At 40.0% G+C, this 16,245-nt stretch overlaps 1 protein-coding gene across 1 annotated transcript in view; it reads left to right on the forward strand.

Moving 5' to 3' along the window:
- Positions 1-16,245, forward strand: part of clstn2a (calsyntenin 2a) — a 229,796-nt gene that overhangs the window by 169,991 nt on the left and 43,560 nt on the right. The window contains exons 6-9 of the mRNA XM_050033688.1: positions 1,564-1,713; positions 7,981-8,166; positions 8,992-9,249; positions 11,971-12,092. Of these exons, the coding sequence (XP_049889645.1) occupies positions 1,564-1,713; positions 7,981-8,166; positions 8,992-9,249; positions 11,971-12,092 (716 nt within the window). The remainder of the gene's footprint in view (positions 1-1,563; positions 1,714-7,980; positions 8,167-8,991; positions 9,250-11,970; positions 12,093-16,245) is intronic.

A 16,245-nucleotide genomic window follows, 5' to 3' on the forward strand; every position in this document is an offset into this window, starting at 1 on the left:
GCTCTGTATTCGTCTTGTCTGTTCCAGCCTAGTGTTCCCTTCCACACCCTTGTTGTTAGTAAGTCTCCATTTCCCTCCTTTTGTGTCCCCCTACTCCACCTGTGTCTCGTTCTTATGATTAGCTTTCTGTGTATATATACCTGTGGGTTTCCCTTTGTTCCTGGTCAGTTCATCCTGCATTCATCCTGCGTTGATTCCTGTGCTCACCCCTGTGTTCTTGGTGTCATTCCCTGCTCCGTATCCTGCCTGATGTTCTGTTTGGATTTTGGATTTGAGGTCATTGTATTATCCGGATTTGTTTTCAGTTTAGTTTTGGTTCTTTAATTTACCTGCCGCCTATACCAGATGTTTTTTATCAGCTGCATTTAAAACTTGTTACTCTGCATTTGACTCCTCCTTGAACTTTATGACAGACAGAAGTTTATGCAGCACTTTAATGCTTCTGATGTGTGTATTTATGTTCTTTGGTGTCACAAAGAGCTCCCCAAGAAATAACTGGTTATGAGCATTATTAGTAGGCTGCAAATCAACCACATGTAATTCAGGGCTAATTACTGTGGGATCGCTGCCACATACTTTTCACTGGAGTTAATTAACTCACAAAGAAATCTGAGTCAGATACCACAGCAGTTTTAACAGCTTCTAGCGCTGACCTGCATACATGTCACCATGGTTACCAATTGCATAAATATGGCATATACATTATGCAGGTCAGTTCTAAGATTGCAGACATATTTTGTGTGTAGTTTCTTTTGAAATCATGCTAAAATCACATGTCTGCTATCATAAAATCCTGTGGTCGGTTCATCTCCTTTAACGCCACAAATGAACTGCACTGCACTGGTGGTTGTTTGGTCCACACAAGGGTTTGATTGACAGCTCCACACCAGCCCAAACGAGCCAGACTATCCGATCAAGTGCTCCATAATTCTTTTATTAAAACAGAACTCACAGCGCAGGTGTGAAGGCACCCTTAAACTAATCTGAAAATACAAATGTGATGATGTCAGAAATAGTTGCCATACACATGCGTTAATGTCAATCAGTAGCTGACCAACAAAATATTCAAAAAGGCCCTTTATCAATGTGAAAGTTAGAACATTACCGTAAAAAACACTATTAAACACCCATTAAAGTTAGCCAGCTGTGGGTTGGACTCTTACACGATAGTAACCTCAGAATATCACCTTCCTTAAGGCGTGTTTGTGAAAACCCACAGGCCTGTAGCATCTCCTCCATCTCACACTGCTCTTAGACTGTTACCCTGGTGACAGGTGAGGATAATCCATCATTGTAATTGTACATTGTCTGTTTACAGAGAGGCTTTGATATTCAAATGCGATACAAGGTTACTGGACCTTGAGCTTCCAGTAAAAGGCTTCAATAAATACAAAGAGTTCTGTTTGTTTTCAAGGAGCAGCTTCTTTATTACAAAGTCAGTTTCACTTATTGCTCAGTGGAAAGTGTTTCTTGCTTTATTATTGTCAAATAAGCATAGCATCTTCTTTTTTTCTCTGTCAGTGAATAATCATAATTACATTTCCTTTCTTTGTGTCCTCTCAGGTAACATCAGAAACACAGAGCGACTGAGCTATGACAAGCAGCAGAGCTACAAGATTATGGTGACGGCCTTTGACTGTGGTCAGAAGAGAGCAAAGGAAGATGTGGCTGTGCATATTGATGTCAAGCCTGTCTGCAAACCAGGATGGCAAGGTCAGAGATAAAGAGACAGCCACTGAAATGCTCTCACAATGCCTTAATACACCTGGTAATAATTGACAGAAATGTACTCATTACTATGCTGGTATAAAGTGCACTGACATATTGTTTAAACGTGCTTAAATATAAAGCAGCACCATCAAAATTGAAGCAGACGGTGCAGTTTTTTAGCATATCCTTTCCCTCAAGGGAATTCTATCTCATTTTAGAATGAACGTCTCTCGAGGAAATCAGAAGACCTGACAAAAAACTCCAGAGGGGAAGTTGACTGGAGTGCGTTTTTTTTTTTTCTCCTTTAACATGCTAGCAGCTTGGCATTCGAGCCAGCCCGTTTCCCCTGCTGCTTCACCTGTCAGCACTGACAGCATCTCAGGAGTCAAGCTCACACAGGAATGAAAGAGGAAGACAGAGACAGATAAGAGGGGAGAGGGGAAACGGAGGAAGGAAGAGATAAAGAAAGAGCCCCAATGAACAGGCAACTCGAGGGAGGATAGAGAGAAATAAACTTATGGTAAACGAGAGAGGTGGTGGTTGGTCTTACAGTCTTTAAAAAAATCACAGTTAGTCAGTAAAACCACAGTCTCCTGCAAAGCTGCGGTTTGATTATCAGAAAGCACGTCTCTAAAACATCAGAGTGAGTAGAGCTGTTTTTAAATCTACAAACAGATCCCCTTACCGGTTTTATTCACTCTCATCATATTATTACAAAGCTCCAAAGGAAGCGGAGCCAAGGATGATACAAAACTATTTAATCATGGACCAAATTTGCTTCTTTTTTTTGCCAGTTTCTACAAACACCAAAACTCATGTGGATGGCTTTTTTTTTTTTTTTTTTTTTTTTTTTGGCATTATTACACACATCCACAGGAAACAAAGGAAACGAAGGAGAGAGTGGGACAACAAAGGGTTCTGGCTGGACTCAAACCACAGATGTGGCTCATGTGTGTAAAGCAGTGATACTCAATTTATGGTGCGCGGGCTAAATCTGGCCCATTTTCTTACTCAAGATGAAAATAGATATGAAGTAATTTTGTGTGGTGAGTGTAAATAAGGTGCCAGAATGCATAAAAAGCATCAAAATAGAGCCTGATTGTTAAAAAAAAAAAAAATGTTCCTGACTGTTCTCAAATCGTAGAAACACCCCTGTGTACAGGAAATGTCGAAAGGTTAAGAACAGGCAATTCATTTATTACATATATTGATAAATATTATTAATCGTTCTTTATTAACTGGTCCCCGGCCTCCTGTCATTTTGCAAAAGTGGCCCCAAGGCAAAGCAAGTTGAGTTAGCCAGTGTAGAGCTTTGATCTGTTCAAACCTGACCCGAGCCCAAATAATGGCAGCAGTTTTGGGCCCAAGCCTGATTAAAAACCTGAATTTCCACTGTAAATGTATTTAGTTTTTTAATATTTAAACATTCATTAAAAACTTGTCAACACAAGTCTTTTCAGTGCAGTAACAGATGTTTGTGTCACAGGGTGTGCTCGTAAACAGCCACTCTGGTGCTCAGAGTGGTTGTTTACGAGGTCAGGGCGCTGTTGGAATATATAGTTGGGTTAAGAGCACCACATTCTTGGAGCGTAAGAGCACCGAGCGCTTTGAAAGTGAAACTTAACTGTTTGTTGATTCACATGGAAATGACACACTCTTACACCAGGAAATTGGCAAGAACCTGTCCTGATTCAAGCTCAAGGGAATGTTGAGAAATTTCAGCCTGGCCCAAACCCAGCAGGTAAGGTTGGGCCCAATCAGGTTTGGGCAGAGAATCAAAGCTCTACATGGGTGGCCTCTTAAGCCCTGAGCTACAGGGGCTCTGCATGTGGGGGGTATATAAAAAACTTATATAGTGGTTGTATATATGACGAAATCTGACTTGAGACTAACTTCAGCCAGTCAGAAGAAACTTTATCCAACATGATGGAAACGTGAAGTTTCCAAATGTGGCTGTGTCACTTCATTCAGTTTGAAGCAATAATGTGATGCACATAATACTTGATTGCTATGAATTTAACAGAGACACTGTGTAGTTTGGAGTCAGATACATTTGTTTGTGATAATAATCATAATAATACTGTTGAGCATCGAATATATATACAGTAATTAACAAAAAAAAGTACTGAACATGCGACTGGATAAATAAGACTTGGATTAAACTGCGCGTTTATTTATTTTATGTGAGAGTTTGTTAACAAATGTTTTGATATAGTTTTGCTGTTGATGTTGGTTTTTGGATTCTTTGTTCTTTGTGATTCATGACCAAATAGTCATTTAGAGATGTGAAGTATTACTCCACACACAGAGAGGCTGATCTAAAGTGAACTATTGTAGTACCAAGTGAAAGGTTAGTGGTGAACCTGTGGTTGTCTCAGAGAAGACAGATATCAAAGGCAGCCCTTCTCACCATCAAATACCTACTGTTTCTTAAAATATGTGAGGTGGAGTACAAAGTGTGGTGTCAGCTGCAAGAGACAGGTCAGACAGAAATATCTCATGTTATCCCCACACCGCAGTGAAACCACAACCAACGGGATGCTTCGATATCCCAGTGTGTTTGTCAGATCAATTTAGTCAGCTATTTAAAATGAACTACTCATCAGGTTTCATTTCACATAAAGTAAGAATGAAATAATGTATGATATAGACTCATACAAAAGTATTGAGTATGTATTTATCTGCAGAGACCCTGACCTCTGCTTGGATTATAAAAAGGTAGTTACAAGCAGAACACATCCAAGAGAAAGCTACAGAAATCTTGGATACAGCATTGGAAAAACACTTTTTTCTTTTTAATCTAACCAGAAAACCCTCTTAAGATTAAAAATCTCTTTTTCCAGAGTGTCCTGGCAAAGGCAGGCAGCAACATAAATTACAAACAGACACAGAACAAAACTTCAGAATAAAGATGTACAGCTCCAAAACAAGAAATGTGAAACATGAAATAAGATTACTACAAAGAAAAGCCCACAAGTATGTTAATATATACTAGAAGTGAACCATAAAAATGCAAAAAAGGGCAACTACACCAATACAAAGACCACCTAAGGTACACCGTGATATCGGCATATAGGAGATTGTGTACAAAAATCCGGCAATGGTACTTTGAAACGGCCAAGAGGACTTAAAGATTCCACATATAAGGAGCTGCATACATAAATGCTAGCTTGCCAAACTCTGAGTGTACCCTAGGTGCAGACAATAAAAACATGTTCTGAGAATAGATAGCCATTTTCAATTTTTTGCTTTTAATGTACACACATAAGTATGCTGGAAGAATAGCTTTGTAAACGAGAGAGTGCCGATGAACACTCTGCGAAATTGTAAGGAGAGCCAGCCAACACAAGCATACAGGATACATATATAGCGAGGTAAAGCGGCAAGCAGACAAAGCTGGGTTTGGTGATTCTGTTTACAAACATTTACCGATAATTCCTGCATAGTATACCTTTAAATAATTGATTTCACCTCCTCCATATGCATTATTTCCATGTATCTAAACACACTGAGAAAATCACTCTTACCATGACAGTCAGTATCTTTGGTTTAGAGTAAATCAGTCTGTTGACTGGAACAACATATAAAGGTCTGAATACTGTATTGCATGGCCATGGTGTAATTACACATGATGGTTTAATGGATGTTTTTCAGCTACCCTAATGCTAAGTCACATGTTTGATGTCTCACCCCATGTCTAATAGCATCATGTAATTGTGTGCTATATGATGAGAGAAGATAATTTAAGAGGAAATGCTTGATGTTACCGACAAGATCCATTAGTGCAAAGAGAGCAATGAAAACAATGTGAATGCCAGTTGTTTAGGCTTTAGGGACACTCATTGAGGGAAATGTCAGTGCACATCACAGAGGGGTGGAGGTAGACAGAGAGTCAGTGCAGTGTTGAGAAAGTTGTCTGGCATTCAACTTTATGTAAATGTCATCTTCATGTGCAGCAGAGCTCTGAGGGCCACTGATTTCAGCACAGTACGCCTGAAATGGAAAATACTCAAGAAAAGAGGGGGCATGTTCAGCTTTTGATCAAAAACATACCGATTTACAGAAAATAAAACCATTGACAACAAAATAGCAGCTGGATCTTCAAGATCTTGCTCTTTGGGGGAAGAAAAATTCAATCGTTTCTGAGATCCAGATGGTACCACGGGGCTATCGACTTGCAGCATTTGAATCACAAAGGAGCACTTGCTATCGTACCCGGCTAATATCCTCATTAATGTTGCATGATTCTTTGCAATTTTTGGCTCATAAAAGAGGCCTTACTGCATAATCCTGTTGTAAAACCATTAACCCATAGTAGCTTTAAAGCCATGAATAAAACATAATGCAATTATGCATTCAAACATCAAGTCTTTTGTACACAACCTTATTTATCATGTGTGTGTAAAGGTCAGCAGTGCGTCTGCAGCTCTTTTTTTGAAGAAGGCTCTCTGGCATAAATAGAGGCTAAATACGTCTTGCTCCACCTCACCTCTCACTCCTCCTTGCCGACCTGATCGCAGTCCGCCTCTCTTCTTGTCTCAGGAGACTTGATATTATATTCTGTAGGCTTGGAAAGAGCTGCCAGGTGTCCGCCTACACACACAAGCGTGTGCACATTCACAGTCCTGTACATGATCATGCTTGTGAATCCCTTTCTCCACTGCGATTCATGAGTTCTCGTACATTGTGGATAGATATAACACCTGGGTAATGAAAATATAACACCTGGCAACAGTACTGACAGTTACAAGGAGGTCAGCTCCTCCTGTCATGTTACCAGCCCTTTCGGTCTCCTTTTGACTTGACACAGGGCAGGAAATCACTGAGACAATACCAAGCCTGTGTGGTTGCCTGTCATTCTTTGAAGACCCACAGGCTCATTATGAAACCATAAACCACCTATAGTATAACCTAAATGTTATTTCTTACATCTCTGTGGACAGGTCTAATAACAATGTTAGCAGTGAGACATTTGTGCATCCTACAGTGAACAATGTTTAAAGATATAAATATACTAAAACAGATGTGTTTGTTTAAAATACATGTGCTCATATTGCAGATCTGCATACTGTGATTAACTAATCATGTAAAATTTCCATTTCATGTTGCTCCAAAAGATTCCTGCGTTCTCTCGATTTTAATGTACCATAATCTATCAGAAAATTTGTAGAATTTTTGTTAAAACATTATTATTTAAAACATATAAACCAGTAGTTCCTGACTTGTCCAGTCATGTTGTCCAGATTAGTTGTTAGCTCAAGGTCCACACAGTTTAACACATTCAGCGTCATACTTGCGTTTGACCGTGTTCTCAAGCTCATTTGCTGTCTCTGTCAAGTAGCTGTCTGTTAGTCACTTAGTCTACAGAGGGAAGCAGCACTTCAAATTAAAAGCTCTGTCCTGGATATTGACAGACACATTTGCCTGTCTCTTGCAGTCCTTTCAGATTGGACCTGTGACCCACTTTTTGACCACGACCCACCAGTTGGGAACCACTGACAAACAATGCAGGCGTGCTACTAGTCTGTGCCTGAGACTGTTTATGCAAAAGTGCTTTTAAAATTCCAGTTTTAGCAAAAATGCATGCCTTTGGGAAGCACTGAACATACGACTGGATAAATGAGACTTGGATTAAACTGCACATTAACAGATGTTTTGATATAGTTTTGCTGTTGTGGTTGGCTTTTGGATTCTTTGTTCTTTGTGATGAGTAATTCATAACCAAATGGTCATTGAGGGATGTGAAGTATTACTTAATACAAAGGCCAAAATCACCTCCACACACAGAGAGGCTGATCTAAAGTGAAGTATTGTAGTACAAAATGAAAGGTTAGTGGTGAACCTGTGGTTGTTTCAGAGAAGACAAATATCAAAGGCAGCCCCTCTCACCATCAAATACCTACTGTTTCTTAAAATATGTGAGGCGGAGTACAAAGTGTGGTGTCAGCTGCAAGAGACGGGTCAGACAGAAATATCTCATGTTATCCCCACACCGCAGTGAAACCACAACCAACGTGATGCTTCGATATCCCAGTGTGTTTGTCAGATCAATTTATTGAGAGAACTACTATGAGATCTAAAATGAACTACTCATCAGGTTTCATTTCAGATAAAGTAAGAATGGAATAATGTTTGATGTATTTTGTTATGCAGTGTGAAAAAAATACTTAAGACATGTTACTAAAAACAACCATTGTTAACTGTGTGATACTAGATTACCCGTAATTGTCATGACTAAACAAACTACTAAACAAATTGTGACCCTTAAAGGTTGGAACAAGCGGGTGGACTATGAGCCAGGGACTGGAAGCAGGCAGCTGTTTCCCAAGATGCACTTGGAAACGTGTGGCGGTCCCCTGTCTGGCGTGAAGGCGATGGTAGAGCTACAGACTAATCACATCGGGAAGGGCTGTGACCGGGAAACCTACTCTGAGAAATCTCTGCAGAAACTCTGTGGTAAGTGGAGAGAAAAGAAATTAGTTTCAGAGGCAGAAGTTCCATGAAATGATTTGTTAAAAATAGTGAGGTGCTATTTAAGAATTGGGGACTGTGAGAGCACACAGGGCGGTAATGGTAATAAGAGACAAGGAAAACTTTAATTTAAAGCAGAAATTACCTCTTGACATTATAGCCTCTCTTAATATACCAATTTCCAGTGTGCCATTTCAAGCCTGGAGACTATTTTGAAACTTATTTTTTTAATTTTGAATTAAATTTACAGGCTGTGACGTGTTAATTATTGCTTCAAGTTATACCTTGTAACATATCTACATGTAAAACATTACACGTACAGAATATTTATGTTGAGAAATTCAGGAATCAGTTCATTGTTTTGGAAGAACAAAAGTCAAAATCAGTTATTTTCAACTTCAATTATTTGCTCTCAAAACATACTTTGAAGTTGCCATATTATGTTTGATGTGAGTGAAGTGGAGCCTCACTGCATTAACAGTATAAGGCCCACGCAAATCTTATTTTAAACTGTGTACATGGTTCATGTTGCCTGTGGAAATCAAATACATGTTTAATTCAAGCAGATTCACTTAGTAACCATGCTCGATGATATCAGCAACCCTTTCTAAACATTCACTGATTCACAGTTACATTTGTTTAATCCATAATTCTGACATGAAAAAACAACATTAGGTCATGAACTGATATCTGCTAACTTCTGGTATAAAGGAAGAGAAAGAAGAAAGTTGTGGAGAGGCAGTTTCTCCGTAGGTTGATTTTCTGTGCAGCCGTCTTGACAGTGTCGTGTTCTCTGATTGGCACATCAAGGTGCAGCATCAGGCAGCACCGACCTCCTTCCTGCTCCCAGCCCTTCCACAAACTGGACAGCGTCTCTGCTGACTGACAGCGGCCGAGACAGTGACCTCATCTACAGATTCGACGGACGACAGGCTGCTAATGTTCCAGATCACGTGGTGCCCCAGAACCTGACAGACCAGTTCACCATAGCAACGTGGATGAAACACGGGCCCAGTCCAGGACTCAGAGCTGAGAAGGAAACCTTACTGTGTAACTCTGACAAGACCGGTGAGGAGACAATTTCACACGAACTCACTGTTAAGAAATTCATTTCCTCTGTCTGACATGTTAGAAGGAGAAAATTTATTTTTCACATCAATTTTCCTGTATTTTAGAAACATTTTTGCTCCACTTTATAAGGAAACTATGAGACGCTTGGCTTCCTTTGCTCAGACATTTCGCAGTTTTGACTTGTCCTCAGCATTTTAAACATAGTATGACCATAACATGGTCAAAAACAACAAGATTAGGGCAAAACTGAAGCCCACAATGGCAAATGGTCTTTGAAACTTTAAACTTTTTCCCCACTGCATGTCTAAACCGAGCTGCCTGAACTGTGTAATTAAGCGAGCCATCTGCACATTGCACGCTCTCACAATGGTCTCACAGATGGCTTATTAGCTTACGAAATGTGTAGTCTGATCTTGTAATGCAAAACTGCAGAGTGGTTCGTGTTAAACCATCAGAATCTTATAAACCCTTTTTTCATTTGCAACTGTTTGGCTTAAGGATGTGAGCGGTACCAGAAGGCTAAGTGTGAAGGCCAGATCACCAAAACTGTGTAAAAAAAAGACACCCATGTCTTGTATCCCATCACTCATCTGGCTGAGCCTGGTGACATCAAAGACGGGAAACAAGGGCAAAGTAACTCTCATTATACTAATAATTTAGCAATCATACTGACATGTTGCTATCAAGACGTAAAGCTTTAATAATTATAATTATTAAAGCTTTACGTCTTGATAGCAACATGTCAGTATGATTGCTAAATTATTTATCAGAAGATCACAAGTTATGCTTAGGCTTCTTCCACACTAGTAGGTTTTAGTTTAAAGATGCATAACTATTGCTACGTTTACTACTCAAACGTTTTGAACCCCTAAAACAGAGACTTTTGAAAAAGATACTGACCTTGTTTCAGTTTCAAAACTCCAGGGTTGCGTTTTAGTCTAGGGGACAGAAATTGAGACTTTTGAAAATGATAACACAGAAACCCATGTTTGCTTTCCATTTTGGTCTTATCAGTCACAACTGTTTAGCCAAAACATCATAGCTTGGCCAACATACCTTTTGTGATTTTATTTTTCTTGTGTAATACTCCTTTCCCATTGCCATGGCTTCCTCCAGCAATGGCTAATGCTTCTGGTACCACTCTAATATGTTGCTGTATTTGCTTCACAGCGACTCTGAATATGTTTTCTGCTGCCTTGACCTCCTTATATTCACATGTAACTGTTCCACCTCGTCATTGGTCCAAGCACAGAAATCACTGGTCTTTACTTTCTGCCATCTATGTGGTATTTTCTATAAATAAGCAAACAACCACAGATTAGACAATCTGTTTCCTGTTTACACTGAATGGATGGTCATGTAATATGCCTTTTTAGGCATGTTAGTATGGACGAAGATTAATTTTGGTATGGTGCGACAACACTTGTGTGTACGGCAGTGTTGCCATAATAGTGGAATTTATAACTCCAATACAGAACCTTGAAAATATCAACATTCGATACCTTTTTGGGTGGGCAAAATTGACACTGAGGGCCTAAAATTTATAATAATATAATAATAATTAAACCTTTTTACAGTAATCAAAACAATATCCTTGTGGTAGTGCACGTGTTCAGAAGTGTCTGAGATTTGAATACATTAAAAAAAAAAAAAAAAAAAAAAAAAGTGCAAGTAAAAAACAAAACCGTGAAAAGCCAATCTGCCACCGGAGCAAATGAGACAAGTGATGAGAAGACAGTGCTGTGTTGGAGCAGGTGTCACCTCACTGCTGGAGAGAAGAGAGTGAGAAAGTAGTATCAATAGTATCGATACTGGAGAACATGAGTGTTGACACCTTTTCAAATATTCAGAAGTGATACATCAATATTTTGGAGAGATTGTTTTCGTCTTAAAATGAAAAGGTATTAGTGTGGATGTAGCCTTAGATTCATCCCCCTACTGTGAGTAAAATGCTTCTTTACTATTTCACACAAAAACAAAACACAAATATTGTGACAGATTTTGGCAAAAATGACAATAAATGTTAATATTGACTTATCTCTCAGCCTGAAGTGAAATGGTAAAACAACAAATGTAAACACATTTTTCCCCACATCTTAGAAGTGTATGAAAGCTCTCTGTTAACTTTATTATTACAAACTGAATAATCTTGACATTTCACAATATTGCTTAGATGCTGTTTTGAACTGCAGTTTTACAGGCAGGAAATGACAAACATCTGTTGCCATTTTATAACACTAAAGCCAAAAAAGATGAGCAATGGCTCATTATTGTGGAGAATCTGTTGCACACCTCATCCCACCTCAGACTGAGTCAGTGTACTATAAAAGCAGAGCAAGTGGGACTCACCTTTCATTGCCATCTCATACAGACACCAGTCAATACTCCACCAAATAGACATACCAGCAGCCTGCACTCTGTGACCACACTCACTGGACCCTTTCTGTCTTGCTGACAGCTGTGTTTTGTATGTGGAGAACCAATTTGAGGTAACTGGAAAGAGTTCAGTCTTTGACACAGCTGGGCTGTGTGACATTTTTTGGATGGTTACAGAAAGAAATCAATAGGAAAAGCTAAAGGAGCAGGTGCATCGGTTTAATGTCCTCAAAGTGGAGGGCTTGTTGATTTATGCACTTCATAATGTTGAGATATGTTGAACTGTGTGCATGCATTTATGTCAGTATGTGACCACGCATGTTTGTGATCTTCCCGTTGCAGAAATGAACCGCCACCATTACTCTCTGTACGTCCACAACTGCCGCCTGGTATTCCTGCTCAGGAGAGATTTCACTCAGGTCGACACTTTCAGGCCTGCCGAGTTCCACTGGAAACTGGAGCAGGTGAGGAGTGTGTGTGTGTGTGTCTATGTGTGTGCTTGTCTGTGTCCTATTTGAGTGCAAGCATAGATTCAGGGTGATTTTCTACAGCAGGTGAAGGGCTATCATTATTTGTGTAGTGAAAGGAGAGGCTCTCCATTCTAATTACCGCAGGCCCTCCATCACTTTCTTCTGCTCACTGCAGGAGATAAGAGGGTAGAAGACACTGTTTTCATACGCACACACGTGCATGCACACACACACACGCACACACACATAGACCCAAAGTGGAAAGTCTGTTTAGTTATGGGTAATAGCTCACCCAGCAGCAGATCTCTATTATCTGTCATGCAGTTCTGGAGAGTTGTTGAACTAATTTGCAGTGAAGTTACTGTTTCAGTCCCACAGAAAGCCTTTGAAAGGGAGAAATTGCACCATATGAAGTTGCTTCAGCCAGGAAGATGCATATAATAATACTTATTTTTCTCTCTGTATATTGCACAGTGCTTTTCCTACTGTAATTATCCCGCAGATCTACACAATGGTTAATCACCCCCTGAAATTCACAAAACATTATGCACAGTGAGCAGGTGTTTTTTCAGAACACAAGGATACGAATTTTAAGGTTTAGTCCTCAAAGTGACATCCGTTTTTTTACCCCATGCTTACAAGTCCAGTGTGTACGTTTGAGCGGGATATATTGGCAGAAATGGATTATAATAAGTTATTTTCTTTAGTGTATAAGCACCTAAAAAAATAAGTTGTGTTTTTGTGACCTCAGAATGAGCTGTTCCTACATAGGGAGCGGGTCCTCATCCACAGAGTCCGCCATGTTGCAGTGCCATGTGTACACTTGCTCTGAACAGACAAATCAAACACTGGCTCTAGATAGGACCATTTGTGTTTTTGCGTCGGCCACTGTAGTTAGCAGTCCCTCTGTCAAGACAGACAGCATTAAAAAAACACTGATTTTTTAACGTGACGCTTCTTTATTCAGTGTTTTTATCAGATTGACTCACCAGGTCCGTTTGTTTTGGAGAGGAGGACATCTGTGGATAATTTTGCTCCTGCTAAATACCTTCTTACCTGGAGTTCACACGTAGAATACGGGAGAAGTCTCAGCTGGTTGCAATCTGCAATCCTCAACATTAGATGCCACTAAAACTTACACACTGTTCCTTTAAAGACATTACGATGCAACGTGAGACCAGTGACTGTGGAGCTGAAAAATCTTGCTCAAGGACACCACAGTGAGGTGGACGCTTGAATGAGAATCATCCGGCTGAAGGGCGTCCAGTCACTCTAGCTCACCAGGCCGGTCACTGAGCAGAGAAAATCCTACTGTAAAAAGAAAAGAAAGTCCCCGGAGTCAAAATTATTTTCATGATAAGGCAATAAACTCTTGCTCAGGAATCTCCCCTTCCCACAGACTCTCCTCAGCTCCATAATAATGGATGGTTGATGTAAATCTAATCTAACTGTTTACCCTTGGGATACAGCATATGTCCACCTCATACTAAAATTATTAAAAAATGCTTCGTAATTACAGCAGGCTCGTAGGAGTTTTGCTCACTAAGCAGATTATAAGAGATTTGGTTTTTTCCTGTATGTGTGCTCGTGACTGTGTGACCATGCATCAGCATATGTGTCTACTTTAATGACTACTTTTAATATGGATTTGTCCAATTATATCATATTTTTTATCTTTGATGGAAAAATGACACACAAGGCTGAGGTCTTTTGTGTGGTGCAGTCATTCATTGTGTGCATGCACACATCCCAGTGCGTTTCCCTGGCACTATCTCTGCTGGTGCTGGTGTGTACCTTCCAACCAGGTGGTTGTTTGTTCTAGGTCAAAGGTAGATTGAAAAGTGTTTTTCTCAGTCCAGTGTTCTTTCCTCCCGAGGCCCACGGAGGTGGATGTGACAAAGAGAAGGGCAGCCAAGCAGCAGACTGCTGAGTTTTCTTAGCAAATAAGCAAACAACCTCAAGACTCAGTTCTATTTCAGTCCTGCTTCCTCTCATTCGCTCTCTGTTTCTTATTATCTTTCACTTATTCTCTTTCTCCTCCTCTCCAAAACACACACATATAGTACATGACAGGAATCCCATTTGCTCCTTAAGTTGGATCTTGTGAAGGACCATAAAGGAAGCATGCAGTGCAGTCAAAGAGAATACATGATGACTTACTCATCAGTACAAATCACTTGTGCAGAGACTCTCATTAAATATAAATGGAAACTGGTCTGAAATACTGGAGGTTGATGAGGTATATGACATCATAGCAGCACAATTTGGCAGACTGAAAGAAGAAACTACTGATAACTGAACTGTGATATACACTGAAGTTTGATGTATTAACCATTGGTCAATATGCATTTTTATGGTCGTGACTTCCTGCATATTTGAACATATCAAGCACTTTACTGCAACAGGTACAGTGGTTTTACATGCAGGTGGAAAGAGCAGAACTTAAGTGAAACTGGTTGAAACATACAACTATCGACTAAAGGCTACTGCCTTCATAGTCTCTCATAGCCAGACCTATCTTGTGCAGTGCGAGTGCTGGCGGAAGGTCTGGCTGAACGCATCATAATTGACCTATGGCTAAGCCACGCCCCCCTCCACTCACTCGGACAAACTATCAACATTCAGTGACCAGCGCTATGGCAGGTGTNTTTTTGGCTCAGAATATGGGAAAAGGATAACGGCCTTTTTACCATCTCTACTAAGAGTGTCTCTCCATTAGTTCGGTGCTACAATATTTACATTGAATCATTCAGCATAACGTTTGCCAACCTTTGTTATCTCTGCGATTACAGATAAATTAAGGAAGCTAAGCTCCAGGGCCCGTTTTCACAAAGATTCTCAGAGTCCTCTCAGAGAGCTCCTAACTTAGCCTAAAAATTCCTAGCAAGGAATCTTAGCTTAAGAGTGATTCAGGAAGTTTCTGAGAGCAACTCTGAGCAAGGAGGGGACAGAAACGTTTATCTTAGTAAGGAGGTGTGGTTGACCCCGTTGCTAGGTATGACGCAGTCTTCTAAAAGCTGTGATTGGTTGTTACCAAAAAAAAAAAAGCGCTCCTAGTAATGAATGGACAGTGAAATCAACCGATCATAGAACTTATACTGTATTAAGAAATGTGTAATCGTGAAAATAATTTTATGTCATGATGATGAAACTCAACAAAATTAAATTAATTGTTACACAGTTTCAAAATGTTTGAACATACCTCATTCACATGCCGATTATTATATTGATTTGCTTATTGTTATGTTTACTCGCCATGCTGGTAATTTTACTACTTAATCTATTTGATATTAATGGTGGAGGCAGACTCAGCTGTCAGCAATTACTGTGATTGCTGGCCTCCTTGTAAAAAGCGGTTTGATTTGGCAGAATGACCAAAACAACGAACGAAATGGAGAAAAAAAGAACGAGAAAGCCGAACTGGACAGAAGAGCAGTGCCTGCTGTTGGCACAGCTCGTCGAGGAGAATAAAGGAGTTTTAAGAGGGAAATTCGGTCCCGGGATCACGGCACAAGGGAAGAGGCAGACTTGGGAGTGCATTGCCCGACAAATCAATGCGTCATTCCCTCTCCTTTTTTACGCACAAGCGATGAGTGTGAGAAGCGCTGGTACGTGCTGCAATCCAAAGCGGCCGTTATTGCGTTACTATGCTGGGTGGGAAAAGTAAGCTCATCCCTGATGAGGTCAACCACAAACATTATCCCTGCTTGATCAAGCTGGTAGCGTCTTATTAAATCACTGTCGTTCAATAGGCCTATACGGAGAATATCGCTCCTTCCTCTCTGTCTTTCCGCCATCTTCTCTGTTTAAGACACTCTTAGGCTTCTTAAAAGTCCTCCTCCCTCCTCTTAACAGTTTTTCACCTTAGGAGCTCTCTTAAGGCCTAAGATGCTTAGATGAATTCGAGGAATTTTAAGATTTTTCTTAAAATGACGTCACTAAGAGCTACTTTTAGTCTTAGGATTCTTTGTGAATACGGGCCCAGAAGTTAACGTTAGCTTAACTAGAGCCCTTTGGACAACAGCTAACAATGATGTACGATCACCAAAGTACAAAAACTAGAACAAAATAGGCTAATGAACTCCCAGCAAACAAGGTGACATGATGAACAGCGCAGCTAGGAGCTAACGTTAGGCTAACTTTAGCT

Source organism: Epinephelus moara, chromosome 21 (assembly GCF_006386435.1).
Source record: "Epinephelus moara isolate mb chromosome 21, YSFRI_EMoa_1.0, whole genome shotgun sequence".
Classification (NCBI taxonomy): Eukaryota; Metazoa; Chordata; class Actinopteri; order Perciformes; family Serranidae; genus Epinephelus; species Epinephelus moara.